Genomic DNA, 26,897 nt, shown 5'->3' with positions numbered 1-26,897 from the left:
ATGCCTCGGTAGTTATTGGGGTCAAATTTATCTCCGCTTTTGTACAGTGGCTGTATTAAGCCTATATTCCAGGATTCAGGAAAGTGTCCAGATTGTAATATCAGATGAAATAGTTTTAGGAGAGCTTCCTGCATCACTGTAGGACTGTGCTTTAACATTTCTGTTCTGATGTTGTCTAAACCGCATGCCTTCCTAGGTTTTAATTTGTTTAGTGCTTCGTTTAATTCTTTCAGACTAATCGAATAGTCCAGAGGATTTTGGTTGTTTTTGATTGTCGATTCTAACCGGTTTAGTTTGTTTTGTAGGGTTTTCTGATCAGGTGTAAGACTATTTGAGGAGATTTCTCTGAACAGGTTCTTATAGTCTTTCCATAGTTCTCTCTCTCTCTCGGACGTAGCTGAGAGAAACTTAAATTTTAAATTGAATGTGTGAAAATTATTTTTTATGTAATATTGCAGTGTTAATTATAAATAGCGTATCAGCCATTCTCTTTTTAAAATTCATGTGCCCTGACTGCCCTCATTATCTTCAAACAAGGGGCATTTTCCAAACAGTAGTGAGCATCCCTATGCCCTACTCCCTTCGAAGGGCTGAGCCCTTGAAGTGAACTCTTTGAAGGGTGTAGGGCATTACTGTCTCTAGTGTATTTGTTTTGAACTCCCTTCACAAAAGGAATGACTGGCCAAATGTTACATTGACAACTACGCAAGTGCACTCCAGCGCTTGTTTGTTGAAAATAAACTACATTTTTAATATTTCTTGTTGAATATTGTTTAATTATGTCTTATTTCACCTAATTTTTTCACTCCACTTGGTATTAATAAAGGAAATATATGATAAAGGAAACCTATAAACAAGTAGCTATTTTAAACATATTAAACATACTTTCCAATAAACTAAATTATCTTATACTTTATTTTAACCATCTTAAATCATAGGCTATATATCACTCACAAAAAAAGTGTAAAACAAGAACAAACTAAATTATTGTACTAAAATGTAGGTAACGTCAAAATCCTCAAAATGCGTCGCGAGACCTCGTAATCCAAGATCACGTGATCACAAATGGAACTCACTTCCTTAAAGTGGCCATGGCATGTACCCTTCGCTAACGGACTTCTGAAAGGGCCCTTCCTGAAAGGATTCAGGAGTTCACTTTCGTTTTTCGAGCGCGAAAGACAGACAGAGGCTTCAATTCCGCGAGTAAACTACAGTTTGCAAAACCGTGCTCACGGATTGCGAAAGCGTGGGCACAGATTATGAATTCGTGGGTACAGATTTCAAAAACTGAGGGGACGGTTTACAAAACCGAGAGCACGGATTGTAAACTCGTGGGTACAGTTTATTAATCCGAGAGCACGGTTTTGTAAATTGAGGGAACGAATTACAAAACTGTGGCCACGGATTTGCGGGTCTTGTTTTCTTTTCTCCGAGGGGTGACCAGACGGGGTCCGTACAGTCATAACCCATTCGTGATTTTTTAAAAGATGTACCGTGTCTTTACAACAGAGGTTGCTAGTAAGTTACGTATGACTACAGAAATTGCATAAAAATCTCACAAGTAATTCAACATGGGCACAAATAAAAAAACATACATGGGTTTTAAAGTTTGAAAGAGTTGTTTTTACTCCAGGAAATAAAATAGATGATTTACATCTTATTCATCATCTAACTTTAAACCAAGCCATACTAGCCACTATCCCATTTATAATATATGAACATTTTGTTCTAGTTTTATAACTCCCATCTTTTAGAATTAAAGAGAACAGAGACACATAGTGCACTAAATGTTTATCTGACAGTAATAAAAATATGTGAGACAATAACATGATACTCTCTATATGTCTGTAGATATCATAACCCACTGCCATCATGATAGCCTCTCGAGTTTACGAGGAAGAAGTCTCAAAATTCCTGAAGATCAAGTCCCACGTTTGGGGGGTAAACTACAATGTTCCAAAAATAACCATGGTGTTACTGTAGTTAAACACCATTTACCATGTGTGTAAACTGTGGTTTCTTGTCAAGTACAAGCAGAGGCGGATTAACCATATGGGCAATTGGGCAAGTGCCCAGGGGCACCAAGACTTTAGGGGCACCAAATAAACCCGCAATACAAAATACATATTTTTTATAAATGTACATAAGCACTTGTTTTTTAAGATTTAAGTCACGCATCTGCGCTAAATAGGCGTGGCACCATGTGCTGGAATACCCCCACTCTCAGATAAAAATGGTTCTGTCCTCCGCACGTTTTCGACACACCTCCGCCAAAATTCCCGCCCATGTTATCTGGTTAGTTACATAGATTTGAGTGAATTAACATTCAGCCAATCACAAGTGAGTGTTATGAGGCGAGTCGTCTTTCATGTAGCCTACACTTTAATCTTCAAACAGATGGAAGCGGGAACGATGCAGAGCGCATTGTTGTAGCGGAGACTAAAAATGCGGGGATTAGCACTGATTAATAAAGGTGTATATATACATGGCATGCGTCAGAAATAAGATGTTATAGTGCCGATAATGTCTGCTAATAATAGTACGTGGAGGTAAGGCCACTATTGAAGATCCAAACCTGGGTTTTAAAGTGAAAGTGAAGAACGGTCGGTGTCATCACTATAGCAATCAATTCATATGTGTCCTTTTTAGTTGAGTACACTTTTATCTTAGTACTTATGTGATCGTTTAGTAAGAAGAATATACACATATTGTGCTTAAAAAGAGCGTTTGAATAGCTGTATAGCAGTTAAAATAGTAACAATAACGTTTCATGTTATTTTTATGAATAACCTTGCTATACATTGTAATCTGGTGAATGCCACTTTGGTGAATTAAAGTCCCAATGTCCTGAAAATCTGTACATTGTTCCATTGTCCCCCTAATGTGAATACATACATGCAAACTATAGTGTGTGTGTGTGTGTGTCCCTGTACCCCCATTTTGTGGCACGCACAACATTTACACTTGTTAAAAAAATGTTAGTGATTTTTTAAAATTACATCAAAACCTGAAATGTAACATTACAACACAAAGCAGGTGCCCCTTAACTACAGTAGGCCTAATTGTTAAAAATACTTAATGGAAAAGAGTTGTTTTTGTGTTATAGTCTACAAAAGTGTCATGTTAATGTATAATTCTTGTAAAATAGTATATTGTAAATTGCTGAGTTTCATTCTTATAAAATCTTTTAATATATAAATCATTTAATGAGTGGATTCTTGCGTGTGGGTTGATGGGGGGGCACCTCTGGGGCTGTTGCCCAGGGGCACCATGAGGTCTTAATACGCCTCTGAGTACAAGGTGCTTCAGTATTCCAGGTGAAAAGATTTCCACCATAGCGTCAGCTACTGAGGGAATGTTTTCTTCCCATCTCTTAGGTAACCAAGTTTACGTTACTGAAGTAAAACTTCCTAAATTATTAATGCTTTCAGAGATTATGACGAATAAAACAACATTCTGTAATTTGTTTTACAGGTATTGGAAATATTGGTGGGATCAGTGGCATTTGTTTGTATACTCTTGTATGGGGTTTTGCCTCTTATTGTGATACCAGTGTTGGTAAGTCTTTTATGTGAAGTTGAACATTGGGGTGACTATGGGCATTGATTAAATGATGATTTAATTGTCTTGTAATTTTCTTCAGTACGTTTTAACAGGATCTCTAACAGTCTTGGCTGCATGCACATGTAACCTGTGTCTGGTAAGTCTGCATTTAACATTTCCTTTTTTCAATTTTTGCGGCATACTAAAGGAATAGGTCATCCAAATGTGAAATTCTCAAAAAATTATTTTCCCATATTGCCATCCCAGATCTATATGACTTTCTTTAGTTGAACACAAATGCTGTCATGTTATTGTATTTGGCTAAACATATTGAAGCTCTAAAGCACATTCATTCATCATTAAAGTAATCCAAATTATTCCAGTGTATTAATATGTCTTATTGGAAACACCCATCATTATATAAGAAGCATATTTGCATGAATCTGTGATAGAATATAGTCAAATATAGTCAAAGTCTTACATTGTCTCACAACTGGTGCCAAATCGATCGATGTATAATAAAAAAGTTTATTTTGCTTAAGGGCAATTTTGAGGTAACTGTTTTCTAACCAAATCTATCTTATTATAGGTCAGAACATCACAGACATTCAGCTTCATTAATATTTTTGTAATCACTTTTTCCTTTTGCCATTTCTATGGTTTATTTTTTTGGTAAGTGTGATAATTCCTTTGAAAATGTTTACAACTGTACACTTATACATTGATAGTAAAATTGTTCACATTGTACAGTTTTGATCTGGCAACTAGTTTCTGTTTATTCTCTTTATCCTGATTTAGTTTTTAATTCACAATTCGTCTTTTCTGCTCTTAGTTATGGGATGTGACTGGCATTGTCCTTACTGTCAGTGGTAATCTGGTCTTGGTTTTCTCTGTTGTTGTTGCTGCAACTTCTTGCTCATGTTGCTGCAGACCAAAGGTAAAACTCACAAAAAGTTCACACACAATCAAATGAAAACACACACAATCAAATAAAATTAGATCACTCTCTCTCTCTCTCTCTCTGGTGTCTCTCTCTCTCAGTCAAGAAGTGTAGCAGTCAGTTACGTGAGCACTGCTGTGCCTGCCAACAGTGTTGGGCTTTTGAACCAATCAGACCCCTCTGCTTCACCTCAACCTGTTAGTTCAGTCGTGTGTGTCCTGCCATCTACACCTCCACCAAACTACAGTCCGACTACATCTGCACTTCCAGCGTATTACAGTCCAGTTTCAACTGCACCTCCAACTGACTACAATTCAGTCCCGACTTCACCCCCACCACCCTATGGCCCGGTAATAATGAAGGATTACAGGTCATTTGACTAGAATTTGACCTGAGTTTTGCTGGTGAACAGAGGTCCACTAACTAGACCAGCAGTAAACCAGCACTAAACAGCATAAACCAGTGGGTCCACCTCTCAACATTGTCTAAGTAAAAAATTATTTCGGTCAAACTTAAATGTTTTATGCCCCACTTTTAGTGTGCATTGTTTCATGAGCTTGTCACAATGTAATGTAGCCTTTATACAGATGATATTATTAAAGGAGCCTACAACAATTCTGATCTACATAAATGATCTTTTTTCATATTATATTTACTTGCATAAAACAAACATGTAATGTATTAATCGTGTCTGCATTTTTTCTCCTGCAGAGTTGAGTACTCCAGAACAAGATGATTCAATCCACCAGCACGTGAAATAAAATAACATGAAATGGGGAGGCAAAGACCATCTCCGTCTGGAATTTTTGATGTTAAAGGCAAACTGTACCCACCCGGTACTACTTTTTGTAATTTGATTTAAATATTCTTTCTTAACCTATAGTGTTACATTTTGTCATACCTGTACAATAAATTACATAAATCCAAAAGTGACAAAAGGCTCATTATGTTATATAGGGTATATTGTCAGGTCCCGGGTCTGAGCACCTGCTTATTTTTGTCTTGTTTATGTTTCTTCCTGCCGAGCACATGGGACAAACCTTTTTTGACAGTTCTACACGTGCTCGGTCTCTACTTTTGGTTGCCCCACCCCCCTTGTTATCCACTCATCACCGCACACCAGTTTCTACTTCTGCTAATCACACCCCACCGGTTTCCACTCTCGCTAATCTCCTCTCTCTCTTCTTATTCTCTCAGAATTCCTAGGGTTCTTGTCAGTCCGTTAGTTTTTCTAGTTCGCCTGACTTCGGGTCGTGTATTTTTCCAGTCGAGTCTTGTCTTGTCTTGTCCAGTTTGATTCGTGGCTATCTTGTGCTGTCTGTCTAGGTTCCAGTCTCTTGTGCACCCTGCTTGGTGTCCCCATTCTCACGCAGATCGTTGCGCTGGTGGCCTTGGGTTCCCTGCTGGTTAGAGACTGAAGGATCTTCACCCTTTGAGGATCTATCTCCTCCGGGGTTGTTCGAGTGGATTTACCAGATTCTTCCTCCGGGGTTGTTCGAGTGGATTTACCAGATTCTTCCTCCGGGGTTGTTCGAGTGGATTTACCAGATTCTTCCTCCGGGGTTGTTCGAGTGGATTTACCAGATTCCCCTTCCGGGGTTGTTCGAGTGGATTTACCAGATTCCCCTTCCGGGGTTGTTCAAGTGGATTTACCAGATTCCCCTTCCGGGGTTGTTCAAGTGGATTTACCAGATTCCCCTTCCGGGGGTGTTCAAGTGGATTTACCAGAATCTTCCTCCGGGGTTGTTCAAGTGGATTTACCAGATTCCCCTACTGGGATTGTTCTAGTGGATTTACCAGAATCTTCCTCCGGGGTAGTTCCAGCGGATTACCAGTTCCCCACCACTGGGGCTTGTGTGCTGAACTTTTCGTGACTCTCTCCGTGAGTTAGGCTCTTCAGCCTCACCCAGACTTTTTGTGTTTCCCTTGCCGTATCCCCGGCCGAGCGCTCGAGCCCATTCCTCTGTTGATTCTGTTTTCTGTACCCTGTTATAGTATCTATTAATCTGCGATTAAAGCTGTTGTGACCCTGCATTTGACTCCCGTCCTTCTGTCGTGACAGAACGGACTGAACAGAATGGAGTCAGCAGGACCTGATCATCTCCGCTCCGCTGTGGTCCAGCAGGGGGTCCTGCTGGGTCAGCAGGCCACCCAGATCAGCGCCACCGTCCAGGAAGTGGGTGCCATCAATGCTCAGATAACTGAGCTTGCGACCCGGCTCGACGAGCTACGGTTGGTCTCAGCTACCACCTCTACCGACCGCCGCGAGTCCGAACCTCACGCCAACAACCCCCCGGTATACGACGGGGATCCAGAATCGTGCCAGGCATTTTTATCCCAGTGTGCCTTGGTTTCACTCTCCAGCCCCGCCGGTATGCTTCGGAGACCTCTAAGGTGGCATATGTGTTGACCCTCCTCTCCGGTCGGGCCCGTGAGTGGGGTATAGCGGTATGGAATGCCAAGGCTCCCTTCTGTTCCACCTTCGAGGAGTTTCGCACTGAGATGGAGAGACTTTTTGACCGCTCAGCTCAGGGGGATGAGGCCGCAGCTCTGCTGTCCCGTATCATGCAGAGGGAGAGCTCGGTCACGGACTACGCCATCCGGCTCAAGACACTGGCGGCGGCTTGCGATTGGAAAGCTAGTGCGGTGCGCGCACGCTTCCTGGAGGGCCTAGAATACACCATCGCTGATGAGCTGGCCGCCCTTGATCTGCCTAGAGAACTTGAGGCACTCATCAGTCTCGCTCTTCGGGTGGAGAGTCGACTCGTCCGGCGTCAACAACGTCGCTCCTCCAATCTTCCCTGGCGACGTCAGCCCCTGTTGCCCAACGAGACCCCCTCGACTTCTGAATCCGGTTCCGAGCCCATGCAACTGGGTCGGCACCGCCTCACCCCTCAGCAGAAGCAGCTCCGCATGGCGCAGGGTCTTTGCCTGTATTGCGGTAAGGCTGGCCACTTAGCTCTTCGGTGTCCTTTAAAAGATCGTGCCCACCGGTAAGACGGAGAGTTCTGGTGGGAGCCACAAATTGTTCAATCTCTCCTCTCGGTCGAGCTCAGCTACCTTTCAAGCTGCTTTACCAGGGACTCACTCACTCAGGCCACGCCTTACTCGACTCAGGGGCCGAAGGCAACTTTATTGACTCCACCAAGGCCCAGAATTGGAGGATTCCGGCGGTCCCTCTTGCCGAACCTATTGAGGCCTGGTCACTGGCGGGCAATCTTCTCACAACCATCACTCACGTCACTCCTAGTGTAAGTCTGCTCCTATCTGGTAACCACAGTGAGGAGATTGTGCTGTACATCATTGATTCCCCTAAGAGCTCTATCGTCCTGGGACATCCATGGTTTGTACAGCACAACCCTCACGTGGACTGGAGGAACAGTTCTATTCTTTCCTGGAGCCAGTATTGTCATGTGTCTTGTTTGGGTCCTGTCTCTTCTCCTGTTTCTGTGTGTTGTGTTCCGCAGGTGAAACCTTCTGACCTCACTGACGTCCCGGTGGAGTACCACGACCTCAGCATGGTATTCAGCAGGTCCCGGGCCACCTCGCTTCCTCCACATCGCTCCTTCGACTGTGCCATTAACCTCCTCCCGGGCACTTCTCCGCCCAAGGGTCGCCTATACTCCTTGTCTGGTCCTGAAAGAGAGGCTATGGATCAGTACATTCAAGAATCACTCCTAGCCGGGCTCATTCGTCGTTCTTCTTCCCCGGCTGGTGCGGGGTTCTTCTTCGTTCAGAAGAAGGAAGGCTCCCTGCGACCCTGTATTGACTATCGAGGGCTGAATGACATCACTATTAAGAACAGGTATCCCCTACCTCTCATGTCTTCAGCTTTCGAACTCTTGCAGGGAGCCAAGGTCTTCACCAAGTTAGACCTCCGTAATGCCTATCACCTTGTCCGCATCAGGGAAGGAGACGAGTGGAAGACAGCATTTAACACACCCACGGGACACTTCGAATATCTGGTTCTTCCTTTTGGTCTAACCAATGCACCAGCTGTCTTCCAGGATCTTGTCAATAGCGTTCTGGGTGACATGATTAATATATTTGTATTTGTGTACTTGGATGACATACTAATTTTTTCTCCCTCGCTACAGGTGCACACCCAGCACGTTAGGCAGGTCCTTCAACGCCTGCTCGAGAATCAGCTATTTGTCAAGGCGGAGAAGTGCGAATTCCACGCCGAGTCGGTTACGTTCCTTGGCCATATAATTTCCTCAAAGGGAATTAAGGCGGACCCTGATAAGATTAAGGCTGTCGACGAGTGGCCCACCCCTGACTCTCGTAAGGCCCTGCAGTGCTTATTGGGTTTCGCCAACTTTTATCGGCGATTCATCAGGAATTTCGGCCAAACAGCCATGCCCCTTACCGCATTGACCTCCACCAAGGAGTCCTTCAGGTGGAATCAAGACGCTCAGGTAGCCTTTGACTCACTTAAGTCTCGTTTTGTCTCTGCACCTATTTTGTCTATTCCAGATCCTGAACTCCAATTCGTTGTAGAGGTTGATGCTTCTGATGTCGGGGTCGGCGCAGTCTTATCCCAACGGTCTCCTCGTGATGGGAAGGTGCACCCTTGTGCTTTCTTTTCTCACCGCCTCAGTCCTGCAGAACGTAATTATGACATCGGCAACAGAGAGCTGTTAGCGGTGAGATTGGCTCTGGGTGAGTGGAGCCATTGGCTGGAGGGGGCGGCGCAGCCTTTCTTGGTCTGGACGGATCACAAGAACTTGGAATATATCCATTCAGCCAAGAGACTGAGCTCACGCCAGGCCCGCTGGGCACTCTTCTTCGGTCGTTTTAACTTCACCCTCTCGTACCGGCCCGGGTCTAAGAATCTCAAGCCTGATGCCCTCTCCCGCCAGTTCGAGGCCGATGGGAGAGTTCTACCCAACGAGACCATTCTCCCTAGGGGAGTGGTGATTGGGTCCCTCTCCTGGGGCATCGAGCGACGGGTGATGGAGGCCGGTCGAGGGGTGCAAGTTCCAGCAGAGTGTCCAGGGGGCAGGTTGTCGGTTCCGGCTGCGCTGCGCTCCGAGGTCCTTCGGTGGGGTCACTCATCCAGGCTGGTTTGCCATCCCGGAACTCGGGGAACGACGGTAGCCATCCATCGAAGTTTCTGGTGGCCGTCACTGGCCGAAGATGTCAGACAGTTCGTGTTGGCCTGCCCGACTTGCGCTCAATGCAAGACATCCAATTGTCCCCCCGCTGGTCTGCTCCGGCCCTTACCCATTCCCTCCCGCCCTTGGTCCCATGTAGCTCTTGATTTCGTCACAGGGCTTCCCCGGTCAAGTGGCAACACCGTGGTTCTCACAGTGGTGGATCGCTTCTCCAAGGCGGTTCATTTTATTCCTCTTCCCAAGCTCCCCTCCGCCCGGGAGACCGCTCAACTGATGGTGGACCACGTCTTCCGACTCCACGGGTTGCCGGTCGACGTGGTTTCTGATAGGGGTCCTCAGTTCACCTCCCGGTTCTGGAGAGAATTTTGCAGACAGATCGGGGCCTCTGCGAGTCTGTCTTCAGGTTTCCATACCCAGACCAACGGGCAATGCGAGCGGGCCAACCAGGATCTCGGTCATATGCTCCGCTGTCTGACATCCAACAACCCGAGTTCCTGGTGCTCTCAGCTCTCGTGGGTAGAGTACGCCCACAATTCCCATCCATCAGCGGCGTCAGGTATGTCCCCATTTGAATGCTCCATGGGTTATAATCCTCCCTTGTTTCCATCACAGGAACCCGAGGCTGCGGTCCCGTCGGCTCTGGCCTTCGTCCAAAGCTGCCGACGCACCTGGAAGAGGGCCAGAGGGGTCTTGGTCCGGACCGAAGGACGGACCAAAGCAGCAGCCGACCGCCACCGGTCCTCTCCTCCTACCTATGTCTGTGGTCAGCGGGTATGGCTCGCCACCAAGGACTTGCCTCTCCGGGTACCTTCTCGCAAGCTGGCACCCAGGTTCATTGGTCCATTCCGCATTTCCAAGGTGGTTAATCCGGTGGCAGTCAGGCTCAGACTTCCTCACACTCTCGGGCGGGTTCACCCTGTTTTTCATGTTTCCAGGGTTAAACCTGTGATCCACTCTCCCCTCTCTCCTGCCAGCATGCGACCCGCCCCTCCCCCCCCCTCGTCTAGTGGATGGTTCTCCCACCTACACGGTGAGGAGATTACTAGACATACGTCGTCGCGGCAGAGGCGTCCAGTACCTAGTGGACTGGGAGGGTTATGGTGCAGAGGAGAGAAGCTGGGTGCCCACACGGGACATCCTGGACCAGGCTTTGATCGCGGACTTCCACCGACGACGAGGTGAGCCCCTTCCCAGAGCGCCTGGTGGCGCGGCTGGGGGGGGGGTAATGTCAGGTCCCGGGTCTGAGCACCTGCTTATTTTTGTCTTGTTTATGTTTCTTCCTGCCGAGCACATGGGACAAACCTTTTTTGACAGTTCTACACGTGCTCGGTCTCTACTTTTGGTTGCCCCACCCCCCTTGTTATCCACTCATCACCGCACACCAGTTTCTACTTCTGCTAATCACACCCCACCGGTTTCCACTCTCGCTAATCTCCTCTCTCTCTTCTTATTCTCTCAGAATTCCTAGGGTTCTTGTCAGTCCGTTAGTTTTTCTAGTTCGCCTGACTTCTGGTCTTGTATTTTTCCAGTCGAGTCTTGTCTTGTCTTGTCCAGTTTGATTCGTGGCTATCTTGTGCTGTCTGTCTAGGTTCCAGTCTCTTGTGCACCCTGCTTGGTGTCCCCATTCTCACGCAGATCGTTGCGCTGGTGGCCTTGGGTTCCCTGCTGGTTAGAGACTGAAGGATCTTCACCCTTTGAGGATCTATCTCCTCCGGGGTTGTTCGAGTGGATTTACCAGATTCTTCCTCCGGGGTTGTTCGTGTGGATTTACCAGATTCTTCCTCCGGGGTTGTTCGAGTGGATTTACCAGATTCTTCCTCCGGGGTTGTTCGAGTGGATTTACCAGATTCCCCTTCCGGGGTTGTTCGAGTGGATTTACCAGATTCCCCTTCCGGGGGTGTTCGAGTGGATTTACCAGATTCCCCTTCCGGGGGTGTTCAAGTGGATTTACCAGAATCTTCCTCCGGGGTTGTTCAAGTGGATTTACCAGATTCCCCTACTGGGATTGTTCTAGTGGATTTACCAGAATCTTCCTCCGGGGTAGTTCCAGCGGATTACCAGTTCCCCACCACTGGGGCTTGTGTGCTGAACTTTTCGTGACACTCTCCGTGAGTTAGGCTCTTCAGCCTCACCCAGACTTTTTGTTTCCCTTGCCTTGCCGTATCCCCGGCCGAGCGCTCGAGCCCATTCCTCTGTTGATTCTGTTTTCTGTACCCTGTTATAGTATCTATTAATCTGCGATTAAAGCTGTTGTGACCCTGCATTTGACTCCCGTCCTTCTGTCGTGACAGTATATATTATATGATTTACAAACCCTTGGGTTATAAATAAAAATGCATGTTAGGTTTAGGGGATGCAATATACAGTTTGTACAGTCATTATCAAAAATCATCATTGTCTATGATATCTATGGTATCTCCTCTCTACCTATAGCTGGTGTGTGGTGAGCGCACTGGTGCCGTTGTACTGTGGCTGCCGTCGCATCATCCAGGTAGTGCCATGATCCCGTCTTCCTAGCAGCTGTATCTCTTGTTTTAGCCGACGGGGTCATGACAGCCCCATTTCTTGTTTGTTTTGGAAGCGCATGGCCATTGATTGTGCCTTGTGCTTCCCGTCCTGCGTCTTAGCCCCGCCCCCCTTGTTTCTTATTCATTATCCCATTCCATCAGTTCACGCCCTTCACCTGTTGCCCTCCTTATGCCTCTTTTGTTCCTCTCCTATTTAATGCCCTGGTGTTTGCTGTCCTGTGCTGGATCGTTTGTCTTCATCCCCGTCTTGACTGTTCACCTGTTGCCCCTGGGCTGTCTTTAAGTTAAGTTTCAGTCAAGTTTTATTTTGTTAGAGTATATTGTTCTTGTTTTCCCCCTTGAGTTATGTTTTCTCTGTCAAATAAAAGTGTTTTTGTTGAGAGCTGTCTGCACTTGGGATCTGTTTCCTGTCAGTTTCATGACAGGTGCAAGCTGCACACTGGTGGTGGTTGGGCAGAGAGCCCCCTCATATGAATGTAAAGCGCTTTGGGTGTACAGCAATACACAATAAAGCGCTATATAAATGCCTCATTCATTCAGTCTATGGTCCCCATAAACATGGACACTAGACACCTGTGGTGGTAATGAGCTTAGATTTAAAAAAAATAATTGATCTAATCTTACAATATTTCACATAGCGGACATAATATAAATACATGTGATTCAAGAGCGTTAGAAAAGTGTTCTGTGATGAGGCATTATTTGGTAGTAATGAAGTATATATTAATATACTGTAGCTTATATTAATTTTGGTGTAGCCTACCTTAATAGGTTAATATTTACTCTTCCTGTAAGTGCATGTATCAGTACTCTGAGCACTATATTAACACGTACATCTATACTTTGTTCAATTAGAATATTAGTATAAGCTAATGCACATGCCAGCATAATTTAGGCTAACGTTATCAGGAAAGCATCGCGGTACACCCATGTTTACACCGGAAAGATGCAGTCTGGATGAAAGTGGAAGTAAAAGTTACAGACGACAGGCACGCGAGACTGTAGACCTGAGGTAAATCATTCAGATTTACAAACTGTTGATTAAAATGAAGTTTGTTTAACATGTGGGAAGATTTTAGCTGGACTAATTAACTGTTACGCGACATGCGCTAGTTAAATAAGTAACGTTAGTTAATATGGTGGTGAGGGAGTCGTCCTGAGAACAAGTGGGGCTGTAGTTTTATAATTGACGTTAGCTGCCTCATGTCTTAGCCAAAAGATAGACGCATGTTTTTTTTATTAGTTACCGCAATAATTTGCGTTCCCTAGCTTGCAAAAAACCCGCAAAACTAACCATGTTGTGTTTTGATTGATTACCGTTTTACTACAAATATCTGAGTTAAACTGGTTATCGTTGTCAGACATTGGTAAATATGAATACAAATCCCCTCGTGGTTACAGTAGTAAAACCATAGACACAAACAATATTATCTTACACGAAGTTATTTACAATAACAACGTCAAAAACCCGGAACACGCGCCGTGCTGCTGCTGGTGCAGTCATTTAGCATTCGACTACAGTCAACAGTTTTTCAAATATAGAACATAAAACTTTTGTCTTAATTTGATAAAATCCCCATTTTAGAGGATGAAAGTGAACAGAGTTATGATGTTCTGACACCACCACCAAAATTCTAATGGATTTAATAATTATAATGGCAATTGTATTGGTTTTAATGGAAAGTATAATGCTCTTTGTGGCTCTCTATAGTGATGTTAATGGTTTATATATTGGTATTGATTTTAACCAGGGCTGACAGTAAACAGTAAACAGCATATCAAAACCTGCTGACATCATGATAGCTTACCCAGTCTACCAGGAGCGACCATATGAAGTCTCTGTATTCCTGAAGACCAAGCCACAGATTTTTGCGGTAAGCCACGCTTTTCAAAAACAACCATATGGTGTTACTGTAGTAAAGGTGCAGTAACAACAAACACTGCATTCCAGTTGTGTTCTTTGGTGGTCAGATGTTTATAAACACCTTGCATAATCGGAGAAATGTAAAACAACAAGAACAAGTTATCTCACATAACATAAGTCCACAGCACAGAATAATAACTATTCCTCCACGTCTTTGCTTTTTTGTGGATATCTGCATATTGGACATCTGTTCACCTGCGACTGATATTGAGATTCATCTCTTTACACACTGAGGACAATTGACAGTCTCATACACAACTATTACAAAAGATACAAACATTCACTGATGCTCAAGAAGACAACATGATACATTTCAAAAGTCAGGTAGATGTAAACCTCTGAAAGTAATCGTTGGTGACATTTGTTATTATTTTATCTTCTGGGAAACATGTATCCTTATAGCTTCTGAAGGGCATTATTACATGAAAAAATAAGTTATTTAAAGTGAATTAAAAAAAAATGATGACAGAAAAAAATCTGTCATCATTTACTCACCCTCTTGTCATTTCAAACCTGTGTGACTTTCTTTCCAACGCAGAACACAAAAGAAGATTGTAACACGTTCAAATGCAAGGAAGGAAGAGGACGAGGTCGGCTTGTCTACTACTACTGGCTCTTTATTAGAATACTTGCATCACACACGACATTGCGCCACTCGCGCTCACAACAAAAACACCAAAAATATATTCCACAGTCTCTGGTAAAGAATCTCTCTGTCTCTCGCTCGAAGTCCAGGGTTCGTTCGTCAGCCAGTAGTAGTCCTTCACTCTCTCTCGAATATGTCTCTGCTTCTCGGCAGGTTTTATGCTCCCCAACGCCACTTACTGAAATGAAACACAGGTGTTTGTCATTTATACTTGCCCCATTTACTCACTGCTCATCTCCCAGCTCTCTCTCTCGCTGTAGACCTCGCTGAACCACGCCCCCCTTGCCACAAAGATATTTTGAAGAATGTTGTTAATTGGCCCCCATTCACTTGCATTGGTTTGAAATGACAAGAGGGTGAGTGAATGATGACAGAATTTTCATTTTTGGGTGAACTATCACTTTAGGCTGCTCACCCAGTTCCAAAGTTGACATCCACCTGACTTTTACTGTAAATGTATCATGTGGACTTCTTGAACATCAGGGAATGTTTTGTAATAGTTGTCTAGGCTATTGTAAGTGTCTTAAAGGTCTCCTCAGACGAGCACTTTCAACAAGTTGGTATGATCTATTAGGGTCTTCATGAAATGTCTGGAACATATTTTGCTTAAAAACACTCAATGGCTGTGAAAACAAAACCCTTCTTGCCTTGTCAAAAACAGCTATGATCACAGCAACCCGTTTTGGTGCATGTCTCTTTAAATGATAATGAGTTACAGTGAACCCTACCCCCTTCTGTCCGGCATGTCAACACAACACACGTGTAGTGGCAATGGTTTAGCTAAATTATATTTCCTGAATTCCTCTGCGGTTAGTTTCGTCTTAAACGTCTCAAATCATTCGTCCGGAGACAAAAAATAAGTCACAGCAAACAGCTAATGTGCTTACGTTGTGCATGTATGCTTACCTAAAATCCACGGAATCCACTGCAGATCTCAGTGGAATTACATGGATTTTAGCGCTTGTCATTGACAAGTTATAACGTTACACACACAACGTGAGAGCTAGTTTGCTGTGACTGATTTTTTTTGTCTCCAGACAAATGATTTGAGACGTTTAAGACGAAACTAACCCCAGTGTTCGCCCCTGTTCATTAGCAAAACAAACAGCTTGCCGCGGCTAAACATATTAACGCACATAATGTATTAACATTCATACAGCCAAACTCCAAGTGTCCATCTGCACTTATATACAGTAAGTTTAACACTGGCTTTGAATGTTCTATTTAGCCCGTGAGTGACTTAGCTCCCTTAGCTATCATATGCTAACGTTATCCTCCTATATATACGGTACATGTACGTCAATTCAGACTGTTGATAAATATTACTTACATCTGCAGTTTTGTCTCGTTCAGTCGGTCTCGATCCCTCTTGAGGACCAACTTTGAAGCTAATCCTGCTTGTACTGTCCCAGGTTGATAAAGCATTCCGGTTTGAAGTGATTCATGCAAACAAGCAGGTTTTTACTTATGGTTTCTGAGGGATTTCCATTAAAAATAAAATATATCCACTCCTGTCTCTTCCTTGGTTTGGACTCTGTGCAGCGACTACATTGCATGTTGTCCACGAACTTTAGCCATGGCATCACGTACACCGCTGTCGCTTGTGAAAGCAACAATGGCGGAGCGCGGTGGGTGGAACTGTGTAGATTAAGGGGCGGTAACATTATAATAAAATCCGCTTTGGACGTCACAATCGGAGCGAAATCTGAACGGCTCGATTTCTCACATGCTTGCTGGGAAAGGCACACCAAAACAAACTTACTGGGTTCTTATTTTTCACGTTTTCTGGGTTGCTAGATGCACCGGGGACCCGATTATAGCACTTAAACACAAAAAAGTGGGGTTTTCATCTGATGTCTCCTTTAAATGTCCTCAATGATGGATCTCAACACCAGACAGTCAAAGCGGTCAAATATGCAGAAAAAGCAAAGATTGTGGATCTACAGATCTAAAGGATTTTTCTGAAGATCATTGGACAATTTAATGACTCGGGACAAACAAGAAACTCTTCAACCACTGTAACAAGTAGTGAACCTCAGGGCCCTCTAGGCCCTCTTTGATGACCTAAACTATCGTAAAAAATAATATTTAAAAACTTTAAAATACTATTTTCAATAAAAGTCGGCAGATTTTCCCTATTAGAGATTTGACTTCCTGGATCGATGCGGACTCTATCCACATGAGATTTCCAAGTCTCACAAGAGTAATTCAAGATCACGGAGTAGTCGCAGTTCTGCAATGTCATACGCTGTCTGCGCAGCCTGCGCATGCTGCAAGAAGAAGTCGAACGTGTGCTTAAACGGGGTTGGGGTGCCTTCTAGTAGCATACAGCTGGCTGACAGTACAGTAAATCAATGGGAGAGATTACTTTTGAGTGACAGTAAAACTGACCAATCATATCATTTTTCTAAATGTGCGCGCTTTGTTTTTTGCTAACTTTCCGCCATCTGGGGGGTTGTTCACCAACAGTCTCGTAAAGCAGAAGAAGCACACGAAGTTGGTTCGCCAACTGCCAAAAAACTGCAAAATGCGTAAAACGTCATTCAAAACAGCATGTGGATGAACTTTGTTATCAAGTCTATGAAAAATAAAAGAGAAAAGCTGATATACATTGTTCAAAACAACAGAAGGAAGACTTTGTGATCAAGTAATTTGATCATCAAATTGTAAGTTATTTATGATTTATAAGTGCCTCAATTCATTCTGTAACGAATAAGGTAAAATACCTTATTGTACTGTGGTAAGTGTGTGTGTTGGGGGAGGGGGTGTTGCGCGTGCGCAGAAGGCCAAGGCTCAAACGTCACGGTTCGCTATTGACTAAACATAAAAACTATTAATGATTGTCCAGGAAAAATATACAGTATTATGAATCAGGCTTATTTTTACAAATGTAATTATTATTTTGAGTATATGTGAACTGTTATATAAAGTTACTAAAATAAAAACAAACTTTTTATTTCAAAATTCCCCTTATTTTTCTTACATTGTCAACATTTTCCTTGAAGCATAACATTTTCATGGTTTCAGATGACATTTTATTTTGTATATTATGATTTGTCTTACAGGTTTTGGAAATGTTGGTGTCATTAGTGATGATGAGTCTTAACATAACTAGTACTGCTTATTTCTTACTGCCATTTCCAGTGTTTGTAAGTCATTTCTTTAAACATTGTTATAACTACTCTATGTGTCGGCCATCAAGCTAACTTCCTTTTGTTTTCTGCAGTTCCTTTTAACAGGATCTGTAATAGTCTTGGCTGCAAGCAAACATAACGTTTGTCTAGTGAGTCTAAATATCACATTTTATTTCTATATTTGAATGAGGTTAATGGGTTTGAATGACAGGTTAGTCACATGAGACAAAGTTAGTTTTGCATGCATATTTGTCTCTGTCATGTTAAATGCTACCGAGTGGGATGCATTATGTTATATAAAACTGTTTATTGTGTTTTCTAACCAGATCTACTTTATTGTAGGTGAAAACAGCACAGGCTTTAACCTACATAAATATGGTAGTTCTTGCTATATCCTTTCACTACCACTTGGTTTTCGCTTTGGTAAGTGTTGCATAAAATTCCTGTTTTGAAGATCACATCAAATTGTATTGTTAAATGTGGCTAATGTTGTTGTTCTTATTCAGTGTTTGATTCACAACCATCCTGTCTTTACTGTTCACTTAGGTTTGGGGTGTGATTGGCATTGTCCTTATGGTCTGTGATGTTCTGGTCTTGATTTTCTCTATTGTTATTGCCTCGGCTTCTTGCTCATGTTGCTGCAGGCCAAAGGTAAGAGTTGCTCATGAGTGTTTTTATCCCAACACACAGAATCTCATAAAATGAGATGACAGTTTTTCTCTGGTGTCTCTCTCAGTCAAGAAGTGTAGCAGTCAGTTACATGAGCGCCACTGTGCCTGTCAACAGTGTTGGGCTTTTGAACCATTCAGACCCCTCTGCTTCACCTCAGCCTGTTACTTCAGTCGTGTATGTGCTGCCAGCAACATACGGTCAAGTCCCGTCTTTACCTCCACCAAACTACGGCCTGGTGACACCTGCTCTTTCAGCGAATTACAGTCTAGTTCCCACTGCACCTCCAGCTAACTACAATGTAGTCCCAACTTCTCCTCCACCAGCCTATGACCAGGTAATGCGGAGCCATTTCAAGTCATTAAGAATGTGAGCAAATAAGCATTTGTGTGATCAGGGTTATATCATTGTGACATCATATTTTCACAGGCTTCTGTGTTTTCCCTTCCGGAGTTCCAGACACAAGAGAATCAAATTCACCAATACATGAAATAAGATACATTTTTGGAAACCTGTATATAGTTTTTTCCTTTTTTCAATGGGTATTAAAATGTGGAGGTTTATCTTTTTTATGTTTACACTGTTACATGTTAAAGGCAAACTGTACCTATCAGTACTACTTTTTGTAACGCGTTTGTCAGTATTTTTGATACAATTTATGAGCTATAGCATTTTGTTATACAACCAGTTAAATATAATCTAAATTAATGTTAAAGCCTCATTGTGTTAGCAGACATATTACTAGGACGGTAATGTCTGCCCTTTATTAAATAATAATGCCTATTTGTCAATAAATCTCTAGTTAACTCATCACTGACTTTTCTTGGTTAAAATAGCCATGCAACCATTACTTCAACTCAGAGGTCTGATTCAGACCAAAATTGACAGCATTTACAGACAGCAAATAAACGTAAAATTCAACAATGACCCTTTAACTGTCACCATCCCGTATACGGGACACCTGCGTTTGCTTCAATATTGTGCATGTAATTTCAAATCGAATCATGACAAACTATATTTATTTATAATTATATTTTCAAATAATTTATGTAGGAAGAGAAATTGTTTCTTATTTATAAAGAGTGTGCTTGATTTTTTCATGACCTTTTACATGCCACAGACCCGCCGGTTATTTTTGTGAAAATTCTGATCTAATCATGACAAACTATATATCATTGCAAAGGTCTGAGACTCTAAAATACACGTTTCATCAGTGTTTTATAAAATAAAGTATGTAGGAAGTGTAATTGATTCATAAATGACAAGCGTGTGTATCAAAAATAAATACCTCCTGCGGAACACCTACATTTACTTCAATACTTTGCATGTAAATTCTTATCATGACAAACATATGGTTGGAAAGGCCTAAGACTCTAGAATACACATTTGATCAGTGTTAAGAGGAATAATCTATGTAGGAAGAGAAATTGATACATAAATGAAAATTGATTCATAAATGAGTGTGCTTTAAAAGTATAGTTTCATACAAATGTATTGTTTTTATATTGTTTCTGTGCTTTTTTATTTGTTCATTGTGTCTTTTAATTGGAAAAGTAAAAAAATAAACACACAGACATCTCTGATCATCTGAGAATAAAAGTAAACAGACATGGTGGCAGTAACCTTTAGCTGACTGTCTGGTTGAAGATCTCAAATCTCACTGATGGCTTTCCAGGTGCACCATATGAAGTCTCTGTATTCCTGAACATCAAGCCATAGATTTTTGGAGTAAGCCACGCTTTTTCCAAAATAACCATGGTGTTAATGTATTAAAACTGAAGTAACAATGTCTTTTGGCTGCTTAATTTGCATTTTTGTTACCAAAAAATAATATTCTTGTCACAGATTACTAAAGTAAAACTTGAGATGTTCCGTAAAGCATAAATGATTGAGGTTTCAGATAAACCAATGCATCAATATAAAGAAAAAAATAACATTTTATGATCTGTCTTACAGGTTTCGGAAATGTTGGTGTCATTAGTGATGACTGGTTTTATAATAATGTAGCGAGTTCGTTGTTAGAAGGAAGGAAGAGGACAAGGTTGGCGAGTCTGACACAGCTTTATTCAAAAAAACCAAATGAAATAGAGCACCCAAAGTAAACAGTAGAAACGTCCACGGCTTCTCTCTCAGCCTGGCTTGTGTCGCTCGGAAGCCAGCCAAGGTCCTCCTGGCTGACTGGAAGGTTTGGGTCTGTGACAGCTTGTGTTGAGTCCGTCTCTCCTCTCCCATTGTGCCTTCCTCTGGTGCTTATATCCTCTCTCCGCGCCCTTACTGGAACGAGACACAGGTGTTGGTCGTCTGTAATTACTCCACTCACTTACCGCTCGTCTCCCGGCTCTCTCTCCTGCTGCACACCTCGCTACACCACGCTCCCCTCGCCACAAATAACTACTGATTATTTGTTACTTCTATATCCAGTGTAAGCCATTTATTTAAACATTGTTAACTACTTTATTGCCAGCCATCAAATGCTGAAATTCCTTTTATTTTCTGCAGTACATTTTAACAGGATCTATAATATACTTGGCTGCATGCAAACGTAAACACAGTATGGTGAGTCTAATTTTAACATTTTATTTTCTATATTTTAACGATATTTATTATTGAGAAAAACAGGTTTGTCACATGGCTTAGGAATAGTTAAGTGGAAAACAGCTGGAGCTTTTTGCATGGTAGTGGGACAGATAGGTTTTGCATGCATATTGTACAAGTCTCTTTCCCCTAGTTGAGATTATACTGTTTTATTAAAATGCTACTAAGTGGGATCCATAGGGGTGGTTTCCCGTACAAGGAATTATCGACGATAATAACATTTCTAGACACTTGTACATGTATTTTATACTGTATTTATGTTTTAATTAGTTTTTGTAAATAGTTATTATAATGCAGAGGCAAAGACTGTCTTTAGGTCAGGTGGTTTTTAATGTTTACACTGTTACACGTTAAAGGCAAACCGCACTAACCAACACTACTTTTTTAATGTGTTTATAACTTTGATACAATTTATTTTCTACAAATGTTACATTTTATATACAACCAATGAAATAAAACAAAATGTTACGTTAGTAGATTTTTAAAAACGTTAGCACTGCTCCATAAATTACTACATGCATATAAAGCTAAAACGTCTGATCTTTATTATAACTTTGCCTGTTAGTCAACAAATCCTGTGGCCCAAAAAGCTTTTTGCTACAAAAGCTTTAAAAAGGTTCATGTGCTATTTGATTGTTTAAGCAATTTTGCACAGTAATGACGTGTAACTGATGTTGCTAAAAAAATACAAATAACAATTATTATGATTAAATAAAAATCGGATTACAAGAGACAGGATCCATTCATGAAAACATTCAAATGAGTCACAATTTTTATCAGAAATATATATTTATTCACTACTGTTTTTTTTGCAGCTGGAAATTTAGATATTCTCTCCCCTTTAAATACAGTAAATGATCAAATCCCTACAAATTCATGCAGATGAATAGCCAAAAAAAGATTTTATTGTAAAGAAACAATGTAATCAATAGAACAAAAAATGACTAATCATTTCTACATAAAAACAGTCAAATAAACCATTTAGATAGACATACTTTTTTCACAACAGCTTATCATTCATTTCAGTTTTGACGCACCTGCTGCTGTGAAATTGTGAACTTTTTCAAGTCTAATCTCCTTTCACCTGCTGGCCAGAGGGGTTTGCTTTGTCTCTTGGCACTCGGCCCATGTTGTAGAACTCTGTATTAGGTCTCATATCAGTCAGGTGGGCCAAACGGTTGGACATGGCGAAGAAGGCAGCAATGGCAGCAATGTCCCAGATATCATCTCGATCAAACCCATGAGTTTCCAGGGTACTGAAATGTTCTTCAGTTATTGTTTGGCTCCTACATACTGTCCGAGCAAAGTCAAGCATGGCTCGCTCGCGGGCAGTCAGCTCTGCAGCTTTGTAATTCACTGCCACCTGTTGGGTAAGACAGAGACATCAATTATAAGCCCACTCATTATGCCTAATACCATATTCAGTAATTGTGAAAAATAAAGGCGAACAAATAAATGTATGTCTTGCTCCTAAAAGTCCATCAGTACTGGCTACGCATTGTAATGTGGTGCTGAAAAAAATTCAACATTGACCTCATTTGCTGCTGACATTTTTAGGAACACAAAATTGTAATAATAGTTATGCAACAAGCAATATCTGTATTCACAAAGAAAGGTCCAACTTTGCAGCAAAGTTCATTTTATATGCTATGTTTGTTTAATATGGTTTTCCTTTAACTTTAAGTGTCAATATTTGTATGTTGAATCACTTTAACAAACCAAAGGTCTTGCCAAGGCTGTTGTCCAGCTAAAATGAAGCTGAAACTTATCTTCATGGTTATCTTAATTATCTTTCACGTTCATAAACTACTATTATTCAAAATGGAGTAAACGTCTAGAAAATGCCTGGAAAGTGTATTTAAATGAACTGGAATGAAATCACTGAGTAATGTAAAGAGGCCCTAAGTAGTTTAACATCCCAATGTTTTGATAAAATCTCACACACCTGGTCGGCCAGCATAGGTTTTTTAGAATAGATGCGGTGCAATGCACTGTGGGATACGACACAATACAGGCAGTGATTGTGAGCACTGGTTGCGACAACAATCAGCTCCCGATCTGCTTTCGACAGACCACCTGTTACAAAACATCACATAAAACATGCATCACATCATGGTTCAATACAGTAATCTATTCCTTTTTTATGCTCTTATTAAAGCCAACAGTTGTGCTCATGCAGATGTGTAAAAATGAGCCACTAGCTACTATAATTCATGAGGAAAGGATCTTACCACTTTCCTTGTTCATGAGAGCATTATAATAAGAGAAGAAAGCGCGAAATTCAGCAGGACGATGAGACAGAACCTTGAAGACGTTGGGTAGAAATCCACCCTGCGTGTGAACACACATTGTTTTAATACTCAGGTAGAGACACACAAACATAATAAATGTGGACGCCACACCTTCTGTTCGACTTCCTCCATCAGCTCAACAATATCAAAAGGCAGATTCTTCTTGTTTGGCACAGGATACCGGCTGATGCCCTCTGAACTGCTGCTCCTGTGATGTGTGAGAGTAGCTGGTGATTTGACACAAATTCTGCTTACAGGGACACGCAAGTGCTGTAAAACACAGTGTTTATTAACAGTTTGATGTATGCACTAAATAATTTCATATTGTTATGAAGTAACAGTTCAAATTCCAAGAGTGATTCTCTTCCCTATAAATTACACAAGAAGAGCAAACCCCAGAGGTTTATTGAATAAAATATCAGATGCAACAACGTTTGTGTTGACACAAAGCTGTTAAACCAAAGTGCGTGCACGACATTATGATAATGGCATTCATAATTTCTTTCTTAAAGCATATTATGAATAAACACAAGAAAGATTATTCACTGTAAAATCTTACCAATGACCCGAAATTAGAGCGGTGAATAACCTTAAAAATGCTTCTTAACGACATTGTAAAACTTTATGCTGCAATCTCGCTTGTGATTCCTTGTGTTTATGTTTGTGACAAACAGCACGCAATGGCTGCTTCAGATGATCTAAAGCCAATCATCGCGGATTATTCTCACACGCCTCCTGCAAGATCGACCAATGACTGTAATCAACGAAAATATACTTTACTTCCTGTTTACAATGACGGCGGAAGCCCAAGGGTTTCAAAATAAGTGCGTATGAGAGCGATAAGAAATGATTGTATTGGGTACAATACTTGTATAAATTAAAGTATACTTGTGAATATAAATCCTTTACATTTAAATTGGAAAGGTTTTACACAGACACACACAAACTCTAAAATAGTACACATAGAAAACGCACTTTGCTTTGCAAAAAATATTTTATTTAATATATTTTAGTGAAGCTACTTTGGGAGCGGTTTGTGTTTTTGCAGAACAACTGGTGAAGTAGTTTTATTTGCAGTTCTGAATATTACAGTAGTACTGCATGGCTTACTGGCCGTCAACGTGTGTAAAATGATAAACGCTGTTTATCTCGCAACCTACCTTGACCTTTATTTTGAAATCCAATCTGACGCTCATCCGGAACTGCTTGTACATTGTTAGTGTTGCTGCTTTCTGAGAAGAAATATAAAATGGGATCTGAGTTAATGTAATATATTAGCTTTCAAAACAGAGCCCAATAATCTTATTATCATTATGGGAGGGCACGGTGTAATGGCAAACGAGGAGTCGCTGGATTATTCAGTACATGAAGCGTGGAATGAGGCCACTAATGTTTACCTACTGGTTATTCTGGTCAGTTTCGCCCTGCTGATGTACGCCAGAAAGTAAGCGTACATTCGATTTACATATAATTAAAACGTGCTGGGTACTATTACAATACATTACTATTCCATTATGACCTAACTGCTTATTCTGTTATATGACATTTAATTTTGAATGCGTATAATACCCTGTGAAAGCACACGAGTAATATTGCTTGTATTTTATATATAGAAATAAGAGGAAGATTATGCGTATATTTACGCTGCCACCGACAGTAGGAACCTCAGCAGAGCCGAACTTCTACGACAGTCTGCAGAAAGTCCGACTAAGACAACAACTGGAAATGTATTCCATCGGTGGGTTTGACTTATTTTATAAAGCAAATCAAATTAAGTTACTTAATGTTCGCAGTAACTTAAAAATCCGTTTCTTATAATTGTTTCTTTTTTGCACGAATTGACATAAGAGATTTTTCTGGAAAAAAACTTTGATTTCTCCTATATGTGAAAAAGTTTCCTTAATGAATTTTAGAATGTAGCTGCATGCATTTAATAATAATAATAAATTATAATTATTACATAAAAAGCTAATTATATTGCTATATAGAAATCCAAAATAAATATCTGAACTAATATCGAGACATTGCTTCAAATTTCAATTGAATTAAAATGTATTTATATAGCGCGTGAACATAAATGCTGGCAATTTAATGGAATACTTTTTAGACGAACTTAACGTGATTTCTTTTTTCTTTTATCTACAGCTCGTAAATACGATCAGCAGCACCAGCAGTCGGACAGTGTGCTGCTGTCAATAGAGTGATCTCACAGTAGAGGGCGCTCTTTACCCACCAACGGTACAAATGAACGAAGCCAGTACGGCCAAATCTGAGCTGACGTGCCTCAACTCTACGTAGACTCAGAAGTGGGTTGTGCTTTAGCACATTGGGGTCATTACTGTTACATTTGTTTGATATCAAGAGCTGTTTTAGATCTACATACCCCTCAAACATTGAGGATAAGGTGGCATTCATTTTAATAACTTTTGTGATGTGATTTTCCTAAGCGAGCTTCAGTGGACTATGACACAGATGAAAGTGAAAGTGTAACATTGTTCTTTGTATGTTCATGTAAATGCTTAACAAATGCATTAACTCTAGGCATTGGGATTAAAGTAATATTTGACCTCCTTTCTTACTGCTAAATGATAATTGAGCACACAGGTTGAAAATACTGTGATAAATGCACTGCCGACTTGCATGCACCCTTGACACACGCTTCTCCAGTGCTGTAGCAATGTGTTATATTGCCCTCTAGTGTTAGCTGACATAAATGTCAGTAGTTGCAGCCTGTTTAATAAATCTGCTAAAAAATATTTTTAATATTAAACAAGTTTCCTTAAAAGGCAGTAACTTGTAGGTCTTATTGAAACAACTATATTGGTAGATAAGCATGGGTCAGTCATTATGCTTTTAAATCTCCAGTTTTTTTTTGTGACAACCTCTTTAATGGATGAACTATACGGTAAAAAAATCTTCTGTGCAAATGAATCTAGTTATTGTGAGAATGGCTTTTTACGCAACACCATAGTGTACTTGTGGTGATTTGTGTGGGCAAATCACATCTTCAGATAGCATAGTTTTTTCTTTTCACATTATTGTTAAAAAATTGAGTGATTAAATAAAAAGTGCAATAAATGAGTCCAAGCCATACTGACGTGCGATATCCGAAACATGAAGTGCGAAAGTGAAAAGGTGTGAGAGAGACTCTTGGACCATCTCTTTTGTTATCGCTTCTTTGTTCTATTGGTTCGTTTCTCTTTCTTGTCTCTTTTCCAACGATCTCTGGCTTCTGATCCACTGTGGTATCATTTCCCCAGATGAATCACAGAAAGCTGAAGAAAAGATTCCTCGCCTCGCCTTAGTTTTCTGCCTCCCCCTCCCTCTCTGCTTCCTCTCGTGCTTTCCCTCAGGTCTCTATGGAAATAAGATGAACAAACTCTTCATCATTTTTCAACCTCCAATAATTCTAATTTTATTCCGCATCTACATTTGCTTTTTATCTTTACTAATCCCGGAGTGTATCGGATGTGTTTCACTTTCGATTTAAAGGAGTAGTTCACCCAAAAA

The 26,897-nt window shown here is 41.3% G+C and overlaps 3 protein-coding genes and 1 long non-coding RNA gene across 8 annotated transcripts; 3 read left to right on the top strand and 1 right to left on the bottom strand.

The window, feature by feature from the left end:
- The first annotated feature begins 3,478 nt into the window (after window positions 1-3,478).
- On the top strand, window positions 3,479-4,470 carry LOC130563890 (uncharacterized). The gene is made up of 4 exons (XR_008964173.1): window positions 3,479-3,558; window positions 3,644-3,700; window positions 4,133-4,215; window positions 4,376-4,470. It is a non-coding gene; the product is annotated as an uncharacterized LOC130563890 (long non-coding RNA).
- Window positions 4,471-13,042: 8,572 nt separating this feature from the next.
- On the top strand, window positions 13,043-20,234 carry si:ch211-175m2.4 (uncharacterized). 2 transcript variants are annotated; one of them, XM_057350252.1, is made up of 8 exons: window positions 13,043-13,140; window positions 13,880-14,002; window positions 17,764-17,847; window positions 17,925-17,981; window positions 18,175-18,255; window positions 18,379-18,483; window positions 18,569-18,838; window positions 18,931-20,234. In XM_057350252.1, the coding sequence occupies exons 2-8, from the start codon at window positions 13,925-13,927 to the stop codon at window positions 18,994-18,996; spliced, it is 741 nt and encodes a 246-aa protein (XP_057206235.1). In that variant the 5' UTR covers window positions 13,043-13,140; window positions 13,880-13,924; the 3' UTR covers window positions 18,997-20,234. The 2 variants fall into 2 exon arrangements, with proteins under 2 accessions (XP_057206235.1, XP_057206236.1); XM_057350253.1 differs by lacking the exons at window positions 17,764-17,847; window positions 17,925-17,981.
- Window positions 20,235-20,551: 317 nt separating this feature from the next.
- si:ch211-175m2.5 (uncharacterized protein LOC568697 homolog) lies at window positions 20,552-24,066 on the bottom strand. 4 transcript variants are annotated; one of them, XM_057350255.1, is made up of 6 exons: window positions 23,947-24,066; window positions 23,499-23,657; window positions 23,328-23,427; window positions 23,042-23,172; window positions 22,134-22,459; window positions 20,552-20,775 (listed from the first exon to the last, which is right to left on the bottom strand). In XM_057350255.1, exons 1-5 carry the CDS (start codon window positions 23,998-24,000, stop codon window positions 22,166-22,168), a joined length of 738 nt encoding a protein of 245 aa, XP_057206238.1. In that variant the 5' UTR covers window positions 24,001-24,066; the 3' UTR covers window positions 20,552-20,775; window positions 22,134-22,165. The 4 variants fall into 4 exon arrangements, with proteins under 4 accessions (XP_057206238.1, XP_057206239.1, XP_057206237.1 ...); XM_057350256.1 differs by having other exon boundaries at window positions 20,552-20,771; XM_057350254.1 differs by lacking the exon at window positions 20,552-20,775 and having other exon boundaries at window positions 21,417-22,459.
- Window positions 24,067-24,580: 514 nt separating this feature from the next.
- On the top strand, window positions 24,581-26,480 carry smim19 (small integral membrane protein 19). The gene is made up of 3 exons (XM_057349651.1): window positions 24,581-24,831; window positions 25,001-25,125; window positions 25,533-26,480. The coding sequence occupies exons 1-3, from the start codon at window positions 24,701-24,703 to the stop codon at window positions 25,589-25,591; spliced, it is 315 nt and encodes a 104-aa protein (XP_057205634.1). The 5' UTR covers window positions 24,581-24,700; the 3' UTR covers window positions 25,592-26,480.
- The last annotated feature ends 417 nt before the right edge of the window (window positions 26,481-26,897 follow it).

The sequence above is a fragment of the Triplophysa rosa genome, linkage group LG13 (assembly GCF_024868665.1).
Source record: "Triplophysa rosa linkage group LG13, Trosa_1v2, whole genome shotgun sequence".
In the NCBI taxonomy this organism is placed as follows: domain Eukaryota; kingdom Metazoa; phylum Chordata; class Actinopteri; order Cypriniformes; family Nemacheilidae; genus Triplophysa; species Triplophysa rosa.
This window is presented reverse-complemented; position numbering and strand designations above follow the sequence as displayed.